The sequence below is a fragment of the Orbicella franksi genome, chromosome 3 (genome assembly GCF_964199315.1).
Source record: "Orbicella franksi chromosome 3, jaOrbFran1.1, whole genome shotgun sequence".
In the NCBI taxonomy this organism is placed as follows: domain Eukaryota; kingdom Metazoa; phylum Cnidaria; class Anthozoa; order Scleractinia; family Merulinidae; genus Orbicella; species Orbicella franksi.
In genome coordinates, this window is record NC_138147.1 from 22,148,696 (window position 1) to 22,172,634 (window position 23,939).

The 23,939-nt window shown below is 38.9% G+C and overlaps 1 protein-coding gene, 2 non-coding genes and 1 pseudogene across 3 annotated transcripts in view; 3 read left to right on the forward strand and 1 right to left on the reverse strand.

The window, feature by feature from the left end:
* LOC145482691 (F-box only protein 42-like) overlaps positions 1–2,982 on the forward strand; it is a 32,184-nt gene extending 29,202 nt beyond the window's left edge. The window contains exon 4 of the mRNA XM_081461331.1: positions 157–2,982. Coding sequence (XP_081317457.1) covers positions 157–594 — 438 coding nt within the window. The 3' untranslated portion in view covers positions 595–2,982. The remainder of the gene's footprint in view (positions 1–156) is intronic.
* LOC145482762 (uncharacterized) lies at positions 1,900–3,369 on the forward strand (annotated as a pseudogene).
* Positions 3,370–6,075: 2,706 nt separating this feature from the next.
* Trnat-agu (transfer RNA threonine (anticodon AGU)) lies at positions 6,076–6,148 on the reverse strand. Its single transcript has one exon. It is a non-coding gene; the product is annotated as a tRNA-Thr (tRNA).
* Positions 6,149–6,408: 260 nt separating this feature from the next.
* On the forward strand, positions 6,409–6,481 carry Trnat-agu (transfer RNA threonine (anticodon AGU)). The gene has a single exon. It is a non-coding gene; the product is annotated as a tRNA-Thr (tRNA).
* The last annotated feature ends 17,458 nt before the right edge of the window (positions 6,482–23,939 follow it).

Here is a 23,939-nt window from a genome sequence, read left to right on the forward strand (position 1 = left end):
CCATTTTCTTACTTGTATTTTTCTTTGGCTAAATTATTTGTTCCTTCTTATATGGGGGAATGGGGAGCTTTTTCTGGTTATCTGCGTACTTCCTGCTGTTCAGTATCATTTTGTTATGACGTCATTAGAGGGTACTGTTCTCTATGCTCTTCTCAGTTATTTGGAGATGTTTGGATTCTGGATACAAATCAATGGATCTGGCAAGAGCTAGAGGTGGAGAACCGCCAATGGGAGGCTCCCCAATTATGGTGTCACCCTGCCGTCTATGTCAAGGACACGGTTCTAGTGTTTAGTGTACCTCGCCATCAAGTACATGCCCTTTCTTTGGAAGGACAGAAAGGGGCCAGGCAGAGGCCAGGCCTTGACGGTTTGTTGCCCATGCAAATTTTTATTCTAGACTGTAGCCAAATACACTCGCATTTCTCATGCACATGGAAGCCTCCTCCAGAGGCTCAAAGCTTTTTGCCTGCTACCTCTTTACATTCTGTTGTTGTAGCCAGGGGGGAGATACTCATTTTTGGTGGAATGTTCACAAGGTGGACAGAGTCAAGTCCAGACACCAGTAGCGATCTTGTAGCTATTTCAGCATGTTAGGCATGTAATTGTTTCCCAGCATATACATATAGTGCAAACATACATGTAATGCATCAAGTAATTATTCTTCAAATGAATAAAATCTACTGGTTCAGAATGGCTTGTGAGGTCACTAAACATCAGGGCTTTAGCAAGCCTTAAGAAACTGATGGGAGGTTGGGGCACAAAAAGTTTAAGTAGCTCTTTGTATATTAAAAGTAGAGGGTTTGCATCCAAAGAACCCAACCCATTGGAATGTTCTCTATATGTTGAAAACAGCAAATGTTTTACCTGTCAGAGTCATCATTTGTAAGTTTGCAGCCATTTTAGACTGTCACAGTGGCCTTCCAAGTAAACACAGACCTCATGGGGATGTCACTTTTAAAACTTCCCAAACAAATGCTTGCACTGGTGGTTTTCTCCCACAGACGTATTAGCAACTTCCAACATCTCCATACCATCTGCTAATTTCTTGTGGACATGCAGAAGTATTAGGTGGTTGAGCCTTGCCTCTCCCTTGTTTTAATGCAGGTAGGTCTTGACCTGCTTTTAGGTGGTAGGAGGCACGTCTCTTTCTTGCCGATCATGGTGACAAGAGCATGGCAAGCAGTTGAATCGGTTATTTACTTCTATATTTCAGCGAAAAAGTAACCCTTACGTGACATTTAATTTCAATGTCTGTCTGCATTCGCAGATACATAGCCACATAATTTGACTTGTCACTGATAATCTTGATACAATTCTGTCCTAGAGCTAGCTTTCCACAAGGCTTATCGTAGCTCAAATAAAAGGAAATCACTCTCTTGTATGCCTTTTGAGGCCAGGAAGACTAATTTCACCGTCTTTTCATTGAATCATGAATTATACAATTTAATTAAAGGTCAAACGAACCAAAATTCAGACATCTTTTCTTCAGTCATTTTATAGTGACGAAATGTTTAAAAAAATGTGAAAGGAAACTCAGGCAGAAATTTTTCTTTCTGAGCCGTGAAAAGGAGTAAAAAAGTTAAAAGTACGAAGACAGTCAATGGTTTCACGAAAACGTTTCCAAAATGACTGCGCACTTTAATGGAGGAATGGAAGCGAGACTCTGCTTTGTGACGTCATTGTTGTCTTGAACATTGCTGCGTTTCTGCGTCAGTAGGGACCTTTAGCAACTCATATTTTTCGAGCGGCAGCAACGGCAGTGTACAAGAGGATCTGGATTGAGAACGACGTTGTTCCTGCCAAATACAAACCTTTAGCAGCTTCCTTCACATTGCGGCGGCACTAGACGACCATCTCTGAGCACAGACTTTCTAGAGTTTTTTTAGCGTTTAATTAAAAATGAACAAGTTTAAAAATATCAGAGATTGGCTATTGCTATCTCACAGTGAGAACCCTATTTCTGATGAAGAATTCGTTTTACTTAACGATTGTTTTCAGCCGAAAAATCCAGATTTCAGTAACGAGTCCTATGATAAGTTCAACTTAGATGATATGGGCCAAGCTGACTGCAAGGCGGAATTTCACATAGAGAAGGCTGATCTCCCCCGACTTGCAGATGTGTCACAAATTCCTCCTGTGATCAAATGCAGACAAAGGAGCCTATGTGATGGCCTCAAAGGGCTGTGCCTGCTACTGAGGCGAACAAGCTATCCTTGTCGATACAGAGATATAATTCCTCGATTTCCACGTCCAGTATCTGTCCTAAATTTGATCTCAAATTAGGTCTTAGATTACATCTATGAAACCCACTCACATCTGGTCACAGATTGGAACAGAGACGTCCTGGCCTCCACTGCTCTTCAGACGTATGCTGAAGCAGTATCAAGGAAAGGTGCACCACTGGACAACTGCTTTGGTTTTATAGATGGGACTGTTCGGCCAATTTCAAGACCTGGTACTGGGCAAAGAGTTGTGTACAAAGTACACAAGAGAGTGCATGGACTGAAATTTCAGTCTGTTACCTTGCCCAATGGATTAATTGGCAATATCTTTGGACCAGTAGGTGAGTACTTAATTTGCATCGCTCTAGATCCTTTATAGTACAAGTCTTACACACAAAAAAGCTAAGGATTGTCACTAACTTTGCCAAAAGATAATCAATTTAAAGGTCGGTTTTAAGGCCTGTACTAATGATAAATAAAAAATATATATGCCATATTTTAGAACCCAGAACTCACAAACTTTACCCTTTCAGGCCCCACAAGTATGTCAGTACTTTCAGGTGAGAAATACCACATGGGGCTCTCTGTTGATTAGTCCAAATTTGACTAGAGAAATGGCACGAAAACCATTATTTCCTATGTATAGGGTTCTTGTGAGACAATAGTTGCTTTGATCAACTATTGCTTTTATCTTTTAAAATAACCTTTTTTAAACCCTTTTCTTTGCATGTAAGAGGGTTGTAAACATGATGCTGGGATGCTTGCCAATTCTGGATTGTTGAATGACCTAGGAAGATTTGCCTTTTCACCAGCTGGAACACCTATGTGTGTTTACGGTGATCCTGCATATCCCCTCCACATTCACCTCCAGGCTCCATTTCGACAAGACCATCTTACACCACTCATGGAAGCATATAATACAGCAATGAGCACAGTACACACCTCTGTAGACTGGATCTTTGGTGACATCATAACTTCTTTTAAGTTTTTAGATTACAAAAAGAACCTGAAGATAGGACTTAGCACTGTGGGCAAAATGTATGTTGTCTGTGCAGTGTTATGCAATGCCATAACTTGTTTATATGGCAATCAGACATCTGAATATTTTGAACTTGAGCCTCCAACACTAGAGAAATATTTCCAGTAAGTTTTGAGCGGTCTATGTGGAAATTAGTATTGTTAAGAGTAGCAAGGTTGAAGTTTAGCTAAGTTTATGTTCTCTGAAACTCAGTGCTTTATAAGCACTTTTAATTTTGGGATCTTACTTCAGTTTTCTCTCTTACGTTCCTGCCATTTACAAATCCAGCTTTCGACAACACACGAGTATAGCCTGCAAGAAAGTAAAAGAATATCATTTTCTCCTTCTCATCTTTGAATAAATATCAATCTCACTTCATCCTGCAAGCCGTTAAGGACAAAATTCTGGCTGAAATCCGAAACTAGAGGAGTGAAAGGCAGAAATACACTGACGTTTTCTGTACAACGCAAAAAGCAGTCTAACGTAGGCCTCCCACGACCTCGCGTCAAAACTGACAGCGTATGCCGGAAATGAAAATTACTTCCGGTCGCCGTCCCAAATCCTCTCGATGCTAAAGGTCCCTGGTGAGTCTTTCGTGGGGAAGGTTTGGATCTAAATGCAAACCTTATTTTACTTGGGATATGGCTGAGGAGTTCGCCTGCTGTTCGGCGGGCATTATTCGCTTGTTTTCGTTGTTTCTTTTTTGTCCAATTGCCGGCTTGCAACGTGCCATAGTGAAGTTAAAAATCGTTGGTATCGTGTCTTTCTTGACTACAAGTTGATGAAGCTTGAAAGAGGGTCCCAACAAACTCCTTACTACAAGATTTGTTCGAAGCTGCCTTCGGTAAAGTGTTTTACACAAACGCTCAAATGCTTCGAGGGCATGAAGCATTCTCTTTTCATTTTTATAAGCCATTCTCTTTGAAGTTTGGGTCCTGGGGGAACTTGAAAGTGCTAACTTTTGATTTTGAGTGGTTTTCCTCTGAAGTTCACTGTGAACTTGAAATCAAAACAGTTTCAAATTTCCCACATTTCTTGAGCTCACCAACAATGATGTTACAAGTTTTATTTCCGACAATTATCCGACAATTTTCCCAACCGCTCTACGATTATGAAGGATAAAAAACAGTGATTTTAACATTCCAATATCTCCGCAATGCTTCGTTCAATTCGTTTGAAACTTCAGAATATGTTTATTTTATACTTAATGAGCACATTGAACTCAAATGAAAAAAAATGTCTAAATTTTGGTTCATTTGACTTTTAACCCTTTACCCCCTAAGAGTGCAAATTGGCACACAAGGTCATAACTTTGTAAATATTTGATAGATTTCTACGAATTTTTGCCATGAAAATTGTCTTGTGAAGACCTGCTCATTGAAGTCATGAAATGTTGACCCCCTCCCATCCAAGACATGGTTGACCACCCCCAGAAGTTTTTAGTTCCATTTACGGGATGCAAATGGAATGCAAGACTTGTTTCATATCAAGCTATGCACTAAGAGCTGCTAAATAAGCTATAGTTTAGGGGTATACCTAATATAGCAGAAGACTGATCCATTTTTGAAGTCGTTCATTTCCCCATTTTAAAGCAATTTCTCTCAAAATGTCTATCTCCTTCATAGCTGCTGATGTCAATTCTTAAATAAGCTGATTGGTGGTTTTCAAATGGCATATTGTACAAAGGCAGAGTGTCTTTATTTGCCGATTTGGGAAAAACTGCCGTTCACCTTAGGGGGTAGAGGGTTAAGACTGCTTTTGACATGAAATTGGAGTCTAAATCAACACGAACGTACAGATATCAACACTGCGGTGGAGAGCTGATCTATAGCTTTCTAAAACCTGCATCGTCCTAAATGGACTGAACAAGAGCTTCCTACATCATTACAGAAGAGACTTACTGGAGTGCTCAGTTGTTCTCTTTGGCACCCCATGGTTTAAATAGAAGAAAGGAATTTCATTCGAAAAACAGAATTTGCTATAATTAATTTCCTCTCCTATATTTTACGTTACTGATTAATCGTTCAAAGGCCCTTTTCTTGGATTTTGTCAGCCCCTTAGGTGTTGATTAGACTCGAAGGCCCTGCCAGGGATCTTATTATGATTAATATTATTAAGGGTCCCTCCAGGGATTTTGTTGGTGATTAATTTTGCTCTTTCAGGCTCCAAAGGCCTCGTTTTTGGGATTTTGGTACGGTTGATGTTTACAGTTGTATGTAAGGGTGGGTTTAGCTTTTTCTAATGCTTGCCGCAAGCCTCTTCGGTTATTCTATTCGTTTTAGCCAGTTTGGTTTTTTAGGTTTTGTCTCATATTTTGCTGATTATTTTCATAGTAACTTGTTTTCGATTTATTCAATATTTGTCGCTTTGTTGATTTTGTTTTTTGATATCTATTAATTAGCACCACTTTCTGCTCTTTCACGTGATTTTGTACCTTATTCATTAGTTGTCACTTGTAATTACGTAATCACTAGCACCTCAATCTTATTTAAAGCCCGTTTTTATTCAAAAGTTGTAATAACTGAAGAAGTTCTCAGACCGAAACATTTTATTAAATTTTTTAAATCTTTTTTAATGTCAGAAGTTGTCCGTCTTCGCAATATTTTAACTCTCTACGTTCGTTTATGCTGTGAGGTTTAGACTGGGAATCTTGACTGATCCTCCTGACGTGGTGACACCTTTGTTGGCCTGAGAGTTCCAGTAACAATTTTATATATACAGTGTACATATACACTGTATATATATGTATACATATACATGTATATGAAAGAACCCCTGACCCTGTACACCCCAGATAATCATATTTTAAACTGAATAAATGTTTGAAAGAAAATTCGCCCTGAGTGGGATTTGAACCCACGTCCCCCCGCATACTAGTCGGGTGTGATATCCACTACACCATCAGGACAACCATGCTGGCAACACGGCAATCGAAGATGTGATTTTACATGGTATGGAACGTGGTCTCCCGGGAAATTTTCTTTCAAGGTGACAAGGTAGGGGAAGCCTATAACTCCGTTTGAAATCCAACTAAGGATCAGGGGTTCTTTCATATACAAGTATAAATTAATTTAAAAGAAGCCTGTATCCCTTGTGGATCCTCCATTGTCATCCGCTAAGTTGACTTCGGTCGTGTATCATGAATTTGATCCTTAGTTGGATTTGGTTGTCCTGATGGTGTAGTGGATATCACACCCGACTAGTATGCGGGGGGACGTGGGTTCAAATCCCACTCAGGGCGAATTTTCTTTCACACATTCACTTTATGTATACATATACATATACGTCTACGTCTACGTCTAATACACCTTTGTGAAGAACACCTATATTTCTTCTTGAGAGTGAATGAAGAAAAACCGTTATACATAAATTTCTACTACGCCATTGAAATTCAAAAATGCGTGCTACGACAATAACTGTAAATAACTGTAACAATTCAGACTTAGACAACAGCCGCGCGTGCCAAAGCGAGCCTGCAAATAACAGTCGGTCATCGGACAATTGTCCGGTAAATTTGAGGTTTTGACAGTAAAAAGCTTAGCCTGGTCGGACACTCTGACCGGGCATTTCTACTAAAGTGAAAAATATTTTCCCTGAAAATCTGTGGCCGAATATGGGACAAGTTATTTTGTTATACTGCCACACAATACTACGCAAAAAAACTTTATTATCAGTTTTGTTTTTATTCCAGAGAATTTTATCACTCGCAGTGCGTCGTCTCATTAACAAATGGTAAACGCCATAGCGTGTACTATTGAGTTATGGATGCACGCGGGAGGTTGCTAAGCACGAAAGAAGCGTAAGAGTCGCCCTCGGCTATCGCCTTGTGCGACTCTAGCTTATTGAGTGCTTAGCAAACCTCCTAGACTATGAGTAGTCCCTCTTTCGCTTAGTCTGTCGTGCGTGACGCGAAAGAAATTCGCGAGAAAAAAATGGCCGCGCGAAATCCTGGGGCCTAGGAGGGCGCGAAAGGAGGGACTACCGCCTAAGCCCAAGAGTTTGCCCTTTCACGGCCGAGTGATTTTTCGGTGTAGGATTTCTCATCTTGACGTCCTCTTATTATCACCTGTTATCAATAGCCCCGGGAGATCTGAATAAAATTGCTCTACTCTACTCTTCAAGTAGCCAGACAAAAACATATGCTGTGAGAAGTATATCTTCGTTCAGTGTTCGTTCAGCGAAACTGTCGAAGAAGTTTTAAAAAGAAGACGGCGAATGAGGCCTCTTGTAACGATTTTTGCTGCGTCTAAAAGTTATTGCGAAAATTTCAATAGACTTTCAACCGAGAATTTACATCATACATTATACATTATATATAGGAGATCATCCAACTGCGGTGAAGTGTTTGCCGATAGCAGCGGAAAATTTCAGGTGAATGTCCGGTGTCAAGTGAGAGTCCGGTTCAATCTTTCAAATGGATGGCAGAAAGGCCAAGCTCAGTGAATTTATATCCGCCGACTTAGACTATGCTGTTGAGCGGCGAAATCACTAACACGCTCGCAGTCGGGGTGGAGGCAGAAAGCTTTGCCAAACAAAACACTGGATAAATTTAAATCTTTCCAAAGCGCCTGTTGGCAGATTCGCAACAACATCACGGCTTGTGAAGCGCGATTCCAACGCTTCGATTTGCTCTGGTACCGCTTCGATTTGCTTCGGTTCCAAAACATTCCTGCAAGACATCACAGGTATCTCGAATGTTGACAACACGTTGTCAACGCTCGTAACATAGGCCAATCATATTTTTGCGTTGTGAGAGCAACGCATAATTCAAACTCTTGGGCTTAGGCGGTAGTCCCTCCTTTCGCGTGCTCCTCGCCTCCAGGATTTCGCGCGGCCATTTTTTTCTCGCGGTTTTCTTTCGCGTCACACACGACGGACTAAGCGAAAGAGGGACTACTCATAGTCTACAAACCTCCCAAGTGCATCCATAACTCAATAGTGCACGCTATGGCGTTTACCATTTGTTTTATAACGTAACATTGAGACATTGGAACAACAGAAGTCCTTTTATTGAGCTACATCACAAAAAAAAGTTCCTGTTGTCCTACATGACAAGAGAAAACAAGCGCACGAAAATTCATTTATGACAACCGACTGCACACCAGTAACTCGATAAAGTTTCATCTTCAGACAACTGTGAAGGCAGTTTTGCATTGCTGGCAGAAGAACGTCGGCCATTACTTTGGAAACAATGTCTGTCAAAGGATTTGCTTTGTAAACGTTAGCACACACGTCAGCAGCGTACACCCATGGGCAAATAGTAGACGCTAAATTAACCAATCAGAGTGCGCGCTTTGCTTTAGTTATGTTATAAAATGTTATGTCGAATTGTAAACACATCACATCAACACCACTATTCCTACGTGTTAATTTATGTATTTTGCGGTGGCGTTGTGAAAGATTGTGAAGCCCCATTTAGTCTGAATTACGTACGTCTGAAAAACTACTAAGAACTGAGGTCTTATGTAATTACTTGTTGTTTGTTACCTCCAAGTGTTGTGGAATTAATTTCCGGTTGTATTACATTGACCCAATGAAAATATTATGGAAATTGAAAACATGGCCCAAATACTCACGTTTCGTTTATCTGAATGCAATCGCTTTCAAAAACTTTAAAACCTCTAAAACGTAACCAAATATTTTTCTAGTCCGTATTATCAAAAATCAGTTTAATTTTTAACTCTTTATAGTTTTTTTTTACGTCTGTCAGTGTGGTTGAAATACAGATTCCGTACCACAGACATGTTTTTGTGAAAAGCGTGAATGTACAAATTAGTCATGCTTTATAGTCACCAACACCTCCAATTCCACATTTTAAATAATTACGCAAATTTTTTATTCAATTGACCCCGAACACTTTCAGAGGAAAGTTGCTTTCAGAAAAAGTCGAAGAATTCATTTCAGCCAATTTTCAAGTCTCTGAATGTTATTTTGAGGTTTTATACTGGCAAGCTGTCCATGCGAGAGATTGTTTCATCGCCTTTCCCGTTTTCCCTAGACGTCGTGGGAAACTTGTTACGTTGGAAACGCTTGTGTGACTTTTTAAGGTTTTCAAATTTGCAACCCATGTTTTGGCGAAGATTCTACACTGAAATATCAAAACGTCTCAAATGTCTCTTTTTAATTTCTAACGACAAACAATTTTTTTTGTCCGACCAGGCTGGCTTCTTGTCAGGTCAAAACTTGTCCTTGTTCTGACAAATGACCTGCCTATAGACAAAAATTATTTGCAGGCTTGCAAAGGATAACACTCACACGTGCCAAAGGACAGCATACGCAGGGGGAGTATATGAGTGACGATAAAAAATAAAAAGAATTAAGTGTGAAAATAAGGGAAAATAGCAGACAAATTACTCAGTAAAGGATTAAACCCATCCAGTTTCAAGGTTCGTAGTCGATATGCCCATCGCCCTTCCATAGGAAGCAGACCATCTTTTGCATTAACTTTATCTATAAGTTGTATGCTAACATCTTGAAGTCCATGATGCCCATGACTATAAAATGCTTATAGATAAGGTCATCGCCCTCCTTATTGGCAGCAGACATCCTAGAGTTGGCTCATAAACCGGCTCTTATGGTTGTTGAACCTCAACCTAAACTTAGTGGTGGTGGAACCGACATACTGGAAACCACGGACCTTGCAACTAATTAAGTAAACAACATTCCTAGAATTACAATCCAAACCATGATTTATAGTATAACTAGTACCAGTAGCATGGCTAGAGAACCTACCCCCTACTATAAGGTAATTACAGACATTACATCTGTTACTAGTACATTTATGAGTTCCTCAAGTACTCTCAGTTCCCCGATCCAGGGGTCGTTACTTCACGTGAACCAGATAGTCTCCCAAGTTCTTAGGGCATCGAAATGCCATCATGGGCAAATCTTTAATGGCCTGCTTACACCTATTGGAAATGTGTAAAAGGGGATGTAACTCTCTTAATATTCCCCATATTAGGTAGACCTGGGTGATACGTAACCACAAATGGTAATTCTTTTGTTAGTTGTCTCTTGCCTAGGTGCAGGTAGTTCATCCCGGTCTAATACCCAAGCCCTATGTATTTGGTTCCGAACAAATTTTTCATTATGACCCCTATTAACTAAATACTTTCTAAGATCAGCTGCCCTGCGCTCAAATGCAGCAGGCTTTGAACAAATACGTCTGAGCCTAAGAGCCTGTGCATATGGGATACTTTGTTTAACCCCCTTTGGGTGGCATGAAGTATGGAACAAATACTAGTGCTTATTAGTTGGCTTAGTATACAAATCAGTTTCAATAACACCATTGTTGTTAATAACCTGTACATCAAGATAGTTAATGTTCTGTTGTGACCAGTACCATGTAAACTTGATGGTGTCGTGTAACTGATTTATCCACTGAAGGAACTCCAGAAGTGATTCTTCTCCTGCTATCCAGATCATGAAAATATCATCAATGTACCTGAGCCAAAGATAGGGTTTTACTGGAGCTAAATCCAGTAACTTCGATTCTAGGTCGTGCATAAATAAATTAGCGTATGCAGGCGCCATCCTTGTACCAATGGCTGTACCACATTTTTGTAAGAAATGTTTACCATCAAATTCAAAGTTATTGTTCTTGAGAACCAATTTCAACAAGTCCACAAAATGATCGGTAGGAATGTTTGGGTTAATTCTTTTGTTCAAAATTTTTCGCATAGCTTCCAAACCTTCGTCATTTTGATGTTCCGGAATGTTCCGTGTTCCTGGTTTTAACATTTATTTAAAGACAAAAAATTCATACAGGACTAACCTTACATTACATTACCATCTACTTACGTTACCTACAATACTTAAAACATCACTGTTCTTATTGCATTGCATTAATATTGTGATTACATCATTTCTCACCTGTTATTTACTTTGTTTGACAACTTTCAACTATTTACAATAGTAACTTACACTAGATTTCTTAATTGCCTTAATTTATCTACACCTAGCTACACTTCTCTGATTTCTCTCACAATTATGCAATGCTAAATAACAATTTAAATTGATTTGTATTTCCTAATTACTGCTACTAAAAAAAATGGTTAACGCTTAATAATAAATATGAAATTAAGTGTTAAGAGTGCCTGCCTGTAAAAATCAGACAAATTCTTAATTTCGCGGCAAGGGTGGAAAATTCGATTTCGCTCATATTCTTGTGGTAGATAGGCTCGGGCATGACAAAAACTACTGGATAGGTTTTTTGACAAAATATCCTTTTATTTCAAAGAAATATGCAAATTACCAACTTCCGTTAAAATCGTCATTTGACGCACATTTTATTAAGCAAGTTTGAGAGCCTCGCATGCAAAACCAGATCATTCTTCCAACTTTAAAACACTCAAATATTTTTGTGCAATGTTTAAATGTGTACTGGGTTGGTTTTAGGGAATGTTGCATTGTCTTTTTGGGTGCAAAATAATTAAATTTCGAAGACATGTATTTCATTCACTTAAAAGTACTTCATGAATATAATTGATTTTCACCATGTGCAAAACATTCAAATGGATTAAGCTTCTGGTGATTGAATCGCAGAAGGATGATCTACAGATTCCTCTAAAAATGAATAAGTTGCCAGTAATCGGATACCCGTGTTTGCGCGAAGAACTCTGGGATCGTCAGGGGGCAAACATTGCTAGTCGCTAAAAGGAAATGTATGGCGAAAAGTTGTTTCGAGGTACAAGAAAACGATTTTTGAGAGGGATCAACGCTTTTTCGCCGTCGTTTTTATCGCAAATGGATTTGGGCAATGTTAATATGTGGAATATGTAAGTTTTTCTTTGAATAACCGTGAAATATGTGACAAAATCTACCGATAAACTCCGTTGTTTGCGTGAGGTTTATTGTGAAATTTACATCGCGTAATGGTCTGAAAATATTACAAAATTTAATTAGGTATAAATCGAGACGGAGGAATAACCCAGTAAAGCCTTTTAAGTTGTGTACAGGCTACTTTTGGCTTATTTGAAAGCTCAGTCGTACAAATAATACTGGAAATAAGCCCGGTGGCGATCATTGTACTGTCAGGGGTTGATTTAATGACAAATGAGTCCGCGCGACTCATGCTGTGTGGCTACTGTGTTGCCCAAAGCCTTTGTTTTGCTTTTACAAGCACGTATTTCAGTGATTTTCCATTTCTATAACAGATCAAGGGTAGCTCCTTGAATATATCTCTAAGTATTTGTATTTGAAAGTGCCATTTGTGCGTGATTATGCTTTCCAAAGCTTGGTATTGACGGTTGAGTGAAATAGCCCGACACAAAGGGTAGTAGTTCATTCTGCAATTTTCGATTTCTGTTTTAGAGCTTCTTTTCTGTCTTAATATTTAACTTCTCGGAGGGTCTTTTCTACCATTTGCTCCGGGTAGCCTCTCGAGATCAGGCGTGTATTGAAATTTTCAATATTCTCTTCAATGTATTTCACAATAAACCTCACGTAAGCAAAAGGGAGTTTATCGGTAAATTTTTTCACTTATTTCACGGTTATTCAAACAAAAACTTACATTTTCCAAGTATCAAAATTGCCAAAATCAATTTGCGATAAAACAACGGCGAAAAAGCGTTGATCTCTCTCCAAAACCATGTTTTTGGGCGTCGAAACAACTTTTCGCCATACATTTCCTTCTAGCGACTTGCAATGTTTGCCCCCTGACGATCCCAGAGTTCTTTTCGCAAACACGGGTATCCGATTACTGGCAACTCATTCATTTCTTTGGGCAAATGATTGTGAGCGACGCGAGAGCTTTTCAAAGTACGTCAAAAATGCAAATATTTGACCATCCGTCGTCAAATTTCAATTTACGGGTTAGACGTGTATTTTAGCATGCGCCACATGACTTGACCTATAATAAGTTGAAATAGACACAGAGCTGATAATTTCGAAATGTTTTAACCTTATTTGTTGCAAAAGGCAGGTCCAAAGCCGATTTGACGTGTTTCTAGTCGATCTCTCACCATTCGTCGCACATAAAGCAGAAGTTTGCTTTTGTTTACATAACGTCCGATGTACATGGCCAACTGTCAACTTATTTAATGGTCAAATACCATGAATCTGTGACCATCTTTCTGCGCATATGAACATCACTGCATCTAAGTCAAAAACGGCTGATTCGTTTGTAGATAGTTGCTTGCTTTGCACTGCGCCAAAATAATACGTTTGATCGATTGCTGACCATTGCTGATAAGTGTGTCGGCGCAGCACAATCTTACAGCCGTTATTTGTTCGTCACGCAATGCTGTCACGGCATATGCTGCACATTTTGATCCATTTTGTATAGAGCACTCTCAGGATAAATGAAACAATTTAATCATTGTTCATCTGTTTGTTCATATATATAATAATATGTGTGTATTTATATAATCGTATTCTATAGTGTACATGACCTCGGTCCAAATCACGTTTGTTGTACGTTTTGATGTTTCAGACAACAGCTGATAAAGCTAGTGTCTGTACTCACTAGAATTTTAAAAAAATCGCCATGAAACAAATTATAGATCAATGAAGCAAGAACTAGCTGAAATAAAAAATAGGAAATCACAACGTGTCTAATTCATGAGAAAAACAGACTAAATTTAATTAATAATTACGAGAGTAAATAGCCCTGGCCATGCATGCCATCTTATTTGGCGTATTTTGTTTGCCTAGTGGCCAGGCATCGGTATGTTTGTAACAGAAAATAGAGGACTATTGTCAATACAGTCCAAAATTATTGTCAGTAAAATATTGTAAATAAAACACCTATTGACCGGTTACCTCCGCGGCCACCATTTGGTTGTTCCGATAAGGGTTTCATTATTGTCTTTACCCCTATTCAGCGGCCACCCAAAATTTAGACACTTTGTTTTGGAAAGGGCGATGACAGATAAGAGTTTGAAATTGAAGGTGCATGACGAGTGATAATTCAAATACGCGTGTATCATGATTGTCTTGAGTTGACTCCACGTTCACCAAGAAATTTATAACCCGATAGTGAAAAATTAAATATTCAAGGCACACCTCTATTTAAGCGGCTAGCCCCATAGTGAGCGGTCACCACCCATTTCCCCGGGGGTAGCCCACTGTATTACATGTAAACCAAAAATAATTGCACAGCGCGAAAAGACCTAGGTATGAGTTAAGCGTTACAGTGTTACGCAGGGTATGTAGGTAGCGGTGGTCGAGTAAAAGATAACAACAGGGGCAATGGTAAACTATTCATTCTTCTCATTTCTTAAGTCAATCTCTTCCTACTCAACACGATTGTGTGTTCCCAGTGGTTCCCAGCGTTACGGAGCCTTATGTATTAGGATAGAAATTGTCCTACCCCTACCCCCTAAAATGGGATGACAGTATTGCGTGACGAACAAGGAACCGCTGCAAGCAAGGATTCAAGCCATCAAACCATGATGATCAAACGTAATATTTTGGTGTAGTGCAAAGCAAGCAACTATCTACAAATCACTTAGCCGTTTTTGACTTAGATGCAGTGGTGATCATATGTGTCGAAAGAGGGTCACAGATTCATGGTATTCGACCATTAAATAAGTTGACAGTTGGCCATGTACATCGGACGTTATGTAAACAAAAGCAAACTTCTGCTTTACGTGCGACGAATGGTGAGAGAAACACGTCAAATCGGCTTTGGACCTGCCTTTTACAGCAAATGAGGTTAGAACATTTCGAAATTATCAGCTCTGTGTCTATTTCAACTTAACATTGGTCAAGTCATGTGGCGCATGCTAAAATATACGTCTAACCCGTAAATTGAAATTTGACGGCGGATGGTCAAATATTTGCATTTTTGACGTACTTTGAAAAGCTCTCGCGTCGCTCACAATCATTTGCCCAAAGAAATTTTTACAGGAATGTGTAGATCATCCTTCTGCGATTCAACCACCAGAAGCTTAATCCATTTCAAGGTTTCGCACATGGTGAAAATCAATTATATTCACGAAGTACTTTTAAGTGAATGAAATACATGTCTTCGAAATTTAATTATTTTGCACCCAAAGAGACAACGCAACATTCCCTAAAACCAACCCAGTACACATTTAAACATTGCACAAAAATATTTGGGTGTTTTAAAGACGGAAGAATGATGTGGTTTTGCATACAAGGCTCTCAAACTTGTTTAAGAAAATGGTGCGTCAAATGACGATTTTAACGGAAGTTGGTAATTTGCATATTTCTTTGAAATAAAAGGATATTTTGCCAAAAAAACTAACCAGTAGTTTTTGTCATGCCCTAGCCTATCTACCATGAAAATATGAGCGAAATCGAATTTGCGACCCTTGCCGAGTTATTTTCCATTTTTATGGACAGGGACTCTTAATTAACCATAAACATCAGCAGCATATAGAATTAAAGTAGAAAAGCCCATGTGCGATAAAATTTTGGAAGTGCTTTTTTAGAGTCACGATCTCTTTAAGAATTTCAAGTTTTCTGGGAAAGAACAATAAAAAGTTTTGAAAATCTAAAACATCTCCGCGAAGGCTAGTGCAGAAAATGCAATATTTGGCACTCAGTAGACAATAATTGTTTGAATTTTTGGAAAATTTAGAGGAATTGTATGTAAAATGTTGCTGGAGAGCAAGGTCTTACCCTCCAGCAACTTTTTCCATACAAATCTTATTTTAAAAATTCGGACCGTCATAAAATCTCCTCCTTTAATGATGGGGGCTTCAAACTTTACCATTTTGATATCTTCGACATGCTTTCTCCATTTCTGGCATTCGTTAAGTTATAGCCCAACATTTTATGAAAAATAGGTCACGTGATGGCTTAGCTGCAAAGGGCCTATAGCACATTCTTATTCTGTTGCCACCGTTGGTGTTAACACTTCAAAGTCATACACAATGATGTAGATTAATTCAACTCAGAAGCGTTCCAACTTGACCAAGATCATATCCTACATTGGTGAATGTGTCCCTTCAAAGACAACCTTGATTCAATTTATGTGCAGTTTCCGTAAGTCGTAAGTGCCCCATAGTCTTCGGCAATATTGAGAAGTCTTTTTTGTCACGAATTTACTACTTTTGATGCCACTGACTCGGAAATGTTTCGGGAGAATACAGTGTATAAATTTTTTGCTCCCTTTCATAGAGGAGATAATAAACAAGCGGCTAGAGAGAGGAATCCGTTTCCACTCTTTTAACCTTAGCAAACACGCAATTGTTTGAAAACAGAACGCAACATTTCTTGGACCGAGCTAGGAATGATTCCAAAAGATATGCTGTCAGAGATGCATTCTTTGCACTAAAAAGGGAGAAAGAGAGAACTGATGTTACCTGAAATATAACTGCTATCCCAGGCAAAATGAGAGTATGATATTACACAACATATAAAAAACAGCATAGATCTGAGCTCAAGAACGGATTTTATCATGCTGACGATGCTAGAACACATGCGTCCCACATGTTGTATTCATTCTACCACAAGGAAGAGTACTTAATGCTCATGTGTAATTCTGTATGTATCTTCTACCTAAAATATAGTCGACACTAACGTGAATTAATCTGCGCGTTCGTTTCAAGTAAAGAGCTTTTATTCTTAAGTGAATAGTACCACTAAGATGGCAAGAGATTTTTGGAAACATCTGTAGGTTTGTGTTGTTATTGCAGAAGTGACGTAAGTGTTATATGTTTTACGAAGTAAACAGAGGTCATCCTCGTTCCCAGGGTCCTCTCTACCTCGAGAAAGTACCCCGGTTGTGGCTGGATAACGTGTCTATGTACTCCAACCAAAGCCGCACAGAGGGTGGTCCTCAACTTAATTTTGTTAACATTGTCTATGGACGTGAAAGTTGCGCTGCCTTACAGACGTTATTTTGAAAGTTAAGCAAGTTATTTGTCAGAGATCCTGCCTGACCGGTGCTTCGTTTCTATCTGAACTTCTATGAGTATGAAATGGTGGTTGAATGGGAAGTTTGCTTATTTTTCACTACTTTTTTTTAAATAACCGTCAATACCCTTCTTCTAATTAATTTTTCACTGCAGAAGAATTAATTAACCGTCAAATTTTCAATGGAATGTATTCAATTTAATGAGAAGCTAGTGTCTGGACCGAAAATTGGACTTACCGGTAATCAGTTTTGAAACGAAAGCTGTTGGATTTTGCAAACACGTGGCTGATGTCATTGTTGTCCAGTTCTTCATAAAATTTTTCACTGCAAGGGAATCGAATGACCGTCAAATTTTCGACAGATTGGATGAAATTCAAATTCAGAGTTAGTCTCTTGGCCAAACACTAGACGTATCAAACTCTAAACGAATGCATCAATGCCGCCGTTGTGATTTTGCCGATCGAAAAATATGAGCTTGAGGTTACAGTATACCTTCAGGGGTGTCTCGTGCGCAAGCGATGTAGCGCATGCAGTTTAAGCTGTAGATACCTAAACCCCTATATCAAATTAGAGCTTGTGGAGCTGGCTATCAAACTATACCAAGAAGTTTGAAAGAAAATGAATTGTCGAATTTTTCACGACCACTAAATGCGAGCGCCCTAATCACCTTTCGAAAGCTACAAGTCAAAGCGAATTTCGTTTTTCACCAATTTAATTTTTTCCTCGGTTTCAGGGCCCAAAGCGCTTAAAAAACGTGTCTGTGTTTTGGCATATTCAATTGCAGTAAAAAGTTACAGAACATTTTCGAAATAGGATTAAAAAATGTGGAGTGATCGTACAAAAATCCCTCTCGAAGAAAAAGTATTTCGAAATTAACAATTCCCAGACACGCTTTTGTAGTTTATATGTTAAACTAGCCACTGTCCAAATTTAAGAGCAATTGAACAAATTCCCTTTGAGTTATAACTCTTTAAAGTGCCTGCTTCAAGTAAAAAATTTATTCAAGAACAGCGCTAAGAAACATTTTCTGCTTCGCAAACAAACTCCGCCCACAAACGCCTTCAACTGGGTTCTCAGATAACTAAGCCAATCAGTGCAGGGAAAGTTTACTACCATTAACCTCCTGGTGAAATTTACCCACAAATCTCTAAAAAATTCTTGTGTTTCGCAATGCGCTCAAGGAACTGAAGGCAAAAAGATAATTTTTCTGTAACTCGGTTTTTTTTGAAGCTGGTCTGGCAAAATGGGGAAGACTAAAAAGGATACGAACACTAGAGTGGCTGAGCGAAGGAAACAAACAAAAGAAAGCGCGGAGGGCAACTGTGTGTGAGCAACTGTGCATGGATAATATTTCAAATGGTCTCAATGAGTCTGACGATTCGTCGACATCGGACTCATCAGAAGAGTCTCTGTCAGCATCCCTGTTATTGCTGTCAAGTTCCGAAATTTTTACAGAACCTTTCTTTTCTCTTACCATGAATATTTGCCCGCCTTATACGATAACTATAGCTTCATCCGCGTGGTGAACTTTCGCTTCTTCACTCATTGATGTATTTTCATTCATTCTTCGCTGTTTTCGCTTTTTCGAACTGGTCCATGGTTTAAACGTGGTCTATGTTTACTTATAACTTGATAGAGACACGCCTAATACCAAAAATGCTGGGTAGTCAGAACAACAATGCTGATCAACTGAGTAGTCAATTTGTGACATCCATATAGGTAATTCCCGCGAAAATCATCTCGGTTGATTGCATACGCGCCATAGGGCTGTCAATCAAGAGGTAAACTTTTACTTCGGGTGAAAACGTAAAATGCCATTTCTCCGCCAATATTTAGCCTTTTTCAAAAATTTTTTTCAGAAATTAGAGATTATTCTTCGACCACTATTTTGACCCAAAAATCCAAATTTGAAGAAAATTGCCAACCCGAAGGTATACTGTAACCTTAAGCTAAATCAAGCTTTAATATTCAGCGCGCAGACTTTGTTGATGTCAAGGTCTTCGTAAAATTTTTTCGCCGCAAGAGAATGGAATGATCGTCAACTGTCGATGAGAGTAATTTAATCAAAATCAAAACTACCTTTGTAGGGGAACATACAACGTATTTAACTCTAACGGAATGAGTAAATGCCTTTGTTGTGATTTTGCCCAATGAAAAATGAAATTAAATTCACCGCATGGTCCATTTATTGTGGTGGTCGTCATTTCCAAGTTCTTTGCCAAATTTTTCCACTGCCACAAATTCCAAAAACCGTCCAACTATTGACAGGGAAAATTCAGCTAAATGCAGAGCTAACCTTTTAGCTGAACATTGAACACAATGAACTCCTATATCAAATGTGTCAATGCCTTCGCTGTAATTTTTGCCGATCCACAACGGAAGGATTACAAATTCCACTCCTTACTGGGCTCAGTAGGCAAGCTCAGTGCTAAGACAAACTTTAACTTTCCCGCCCCTCCCTTCAATCACATCTCTGGAATCTGCTAAAATCTAGCAGACACGTGACCAGCCGCAACTAGGGTACTTTCTCGAGGAAGAGAGGGGACCCTGGGAACGAGGTTGAACAGAGGTACCTACCCCCCCTTACCACAAGACTAATTAATTAATTGAAATTAATTAAACCAACATTGAAGTTTACACCTTATTGTGTTAGTGCCTTACCAAACAGCAGCCCCCTAAACCATCCCAATAGTGCACTCTGCACTATTGACATCAAATTTGCACTATTGACGTCAGACATCACTCTTTTTCACATCAGGCCAATTGGCACACAAATTTGCTGCCGTTTCAAGGTGCATGACCAGATCACGTGCGAGGCAAAAGTTCAAGTTGTTTCCCTAGGGAGTTAGTGAGTTTTGACTCATGGTACATGACACGTAATCCTCCAATCGGAAAACGTATTTGAGTTGGGAGGTATAACAAAAACATTTAAAGCAGTCAGCTTAGCTGCTTATTCTTAGATATGATGAGAGTTGACTTCTGATCCTGATGTTTTGGACTCCTCTGTGAAAATTACCTCCACAAACTGCCCTCAAGTTTGAAAAAGAATTACTCTGTTGGAAATCATTTGAGTGCAGTACAAGCTCCTCTAACAGGGCAAACGTCTAACAAACAATAGATCGTAAAGTGAAGATATACATTGTATTAATCAAACCAGAAAATAGTACATGATGATAAATTGCAACTATAAAATTGATTGCATTGCTTCAGATGAAACTAGCTCTACATAAGTTGTGGTGTGTGAAAATGCAACAGATAAACTACATGAAGGAAAGGTTGATATTTTGAGATATTTATTTAACAGTTTGTGTTTTAAATGAGTGTTACTTGACACAAATGATCCACAGTAACTACATAAATTGATGATATACATGTACCATTGAGGAATATCTTTGTGATTTTGACTTCAAGGAATCAAAGAAGCTCATCCTGAAAATTTGTCACAAATGATGCTTGTAGACAAACCTGCATGGCTGCATGGCAGATAACTCAGTTTTTGTCCTCAGATCATGGTTAAAATTTGCCATTAGTCATCGATGATGTGCAATGGTAGACATCAAGAAAGAGAGCACAACGAAAAGATAGCTGTCCAAACAGCACACCACTTAAGTTTCAATTTTCAAACACCAAACTCTGGTTCAACTTGTTGAAAAAACTGACCATAACAATTGAGCTTGCAAAAAGCGGCCTGTAATCGGTTAGTTAATATGTTCCAGAATTAATTTTAGGAAGCACTGCCCACATGTATCTGTTGTTGAGTTCAGGTACTATTTTTCACTTTTCTTGATAACTGAATATGTGAATTTTACTGTGGTTTAATTTTGTTAAGAGAACTTTTTTTGTTAAGTAAATAAAAGTTGTTGAAGTTTTAGTTCGCTTTTGTCGTATAAATACAACTGTAAGCAGTAACTCATCAAGGCCATATGTTAAAAAAATCCCAGAAGCTGAAATAGTTCAAATATTTCTTCAATTATGGAAATTCAAAATCAAAGTGTTAAGTCGGATTGTTATGTGAGGACACACTCAACCACACAAAACATCCATTGAGCTTTACCTCCACTAGAATCATAGGCAGGAACCTTTTTTTCCCTCCTCCCCTCACAAAAAGCAAGATAAATGATGTTTAAGAAGCCGTTCTGTTCATTTCTTTACTCGAGTGTGAATATAATTCTGAAAATTTGTATGTAAGCTTCTTTGTAACTTCTCTTTTCATTTCTGATAACTTTTTGCAATACCAATGACTAAAATCAGTGTGTTCTTGAAATGCATGTCACGTGACCGACTGTTCCTAAAGGCCTATTAGCTATGGTCTTTTAATTAAAGCAGTGGCCGAATGCACGCTTTGCGGGCCTATTTTTAACTGTTCCCACAACATTTCATAAAGGGAAAGTGTGAACAGTTGCTGCTTCTGGTTTAGTCAGCTGTAATTAGAGTTATTGTGTTGCTGCTATTTGGTTAGTGCAGCTTCATAGAACTGTTTTCTATCAATTCGAGGTTTTTTATTTTTAAATTTCACCACTTGGTGTTCAGTTTCCTTAAGAGCTTCTTGGTTGACTATTCGCTCCTATAATTCACCACTAAACTCTCTCCGATTCTTATTGATATAAATTGATCACGTGACGCGATAGCTATTAGCCAATCAGAAACCGTGTCTAGGGCTTTCCACAAGTTGTTCGGCAACGTTTTGGCAACTTTTCATATTTCGAGCAACTTTTTTCGTTTCGAGCAACTTTTTGCATATTTATGGATTTCCTGTGAAAAAGGAGCCAGATCCCCCTCCCCTCTGGGGCAGATCGTGGGTGCAAGCTGTATGAAACAGGGCTGCTAGGTAAGCGGTAATTTTTAAAGAAAATTCAAAGTCACAATTGAGTGACTCGAGGTCTTAGCTGGTGAAGAAGGTCATTCAGACCCTTTGAGGGCAGCCGCAGAGGCAGGAGCAAGACTGAGCACTCCAGCGAAAGCGGCAATTTCAGGAGAACGCAAAGTGCAAGCAAATCCAGCTGAAAAAACGCGAAATGTTCGCGGCAGAGCCGATCCAATTGTGAGTGCTTGGGATAGGTAAAATGAGTTAAAAGGAGAGCATCTTACTGTGGTGTCGGGTAAACTCAGATGTGATGCATACAAGGAAACCGTGGCCAAAAAGAAAAGCTCTGTTATAAAGCACATTGCATCCCAGAAACATGTTAGATCGAAGAAAGTTATTGCGAAAAGCAAGAAAAAAGACCAGAATATTGTAGACCTGATGAAAAGAAACGACGAACGATCAGTGCCTTGCAAATTACGCGAATTTCTATGTACTGGTTGTCTGGTGTAACATAAGTTGGGTTAAATTAAGGACAAGTTTACACGCTTTTAGCAACTCCGATTGCAGCAATTAAATTGCATTTGCGTCAGGCCAAATAAAGGACGAGAGTAACAAGGGAGCAATTTTTTATAAAAAGCAACGTTTGAATTTTTTGTAGGAACTTTTGAGCAACGTTTTGGGAAATCTCGAGCAATTTGTTGGGAAATCTCGAGCAATTTGTGGAAGCCCTAACTGTGCCTACTGTCCTGATATCCTGCGATATCAAGTCACTGACCTGATTTGGCAACGATATCATGCTCACTTGGCCGAATTTGGGTCTGGTAACTACCTAATCGGTCTTATCGTACCTTTTTGGTTCGCTTCGGCGGAATATCAGGCTCGTTTGGTCTCGCCATGGGTATTCTGGCTGGACTACGTCTCGCTAAAATACGCACCATGGCTCGTCCAAACTCGCCTGATAAGCCGCCTAAGCGTACCAGAAAGGTACGAAAATAGCGCCTGTTCGAGGAAAATAACCGGATGGATAGAACTCGAAATTTTCTGGTAAACTACCGGGCTTATAGGGAAAAAAGACACAATTTCTCTGCTTTCTTTTTCAAATTGTACATTTGGCTTTCACGGCTTACATGTAAAAAAGTTGAAAATAATTCAGTATGGTTTTTGAACTGGTGCGCGGAAGAAAATTTAGTGGTGAACAATAAAGACAATAAAGAGTTTATGTCTTGCAACTATCGGTCTGATAGTTGCCCCTTGGAAATTTGATGCTCTTAAGGTGGTATGGTACCCTCAAATGGACCAAAAAGTTTGTTTAAATATGGTGATGAAAGATCAATTATGTGCTATTGCACTCAAGAAGAGAAATTAAATTTCCAGAGTTTTACTCAAAATGGTTGCTATGGAAACCAGCCACAGCCTTTTGAAGTAGTGTTTTATAGTATTGACGCCAACACTTCCTGCTCTTTTACAAAACAAGATTTGACTGTCAAATAAGCATATGTAAGTTTCTGTTTTGTTCTGTACAACGAACCTAAGTTTTGACAGTTAACTCTTCTTTTCAGTGCTTTTTACAGCTTTATTTGGAAATAACCTTATTTTTGACCACACCCAGTGGACAAATCATCTCATGTCACGTGACAGACCTTAAAATGTTACGATTTTTTGGTTTATGACATCACGACACTATTGGTCTTTGATCAGCCCAAGTTTCGGGAATTCTACTTAAAAACCTTGCAAAGTAAAAATGTTGGCGCGAAGTCAGTCGCTACAAAAGTAAACTTTTGAGAAAAATGCACTTTAAGTTTCTTACACGAAGTTTTAAGCATTTGACGAGCCACAAATAGTGGGGGGGGGGGCAGATTGGATCTCGGGGGAGGGGTTGCAATGGTTGTTCTATTTTGTAAAAAGTTACCGCAGTTGTGGGAAATATTCCTTGTCATAAGGGAAATGAATGAGCCTGTGATGGCAATTTGAGGCAAAGCTTTTCACAAATAATTATACCAATCGAGTTGTGCATGTCTTAAAAGTTTTTTTCTAAATAGTTTCATTCATATAAGTTAAAAATAATCT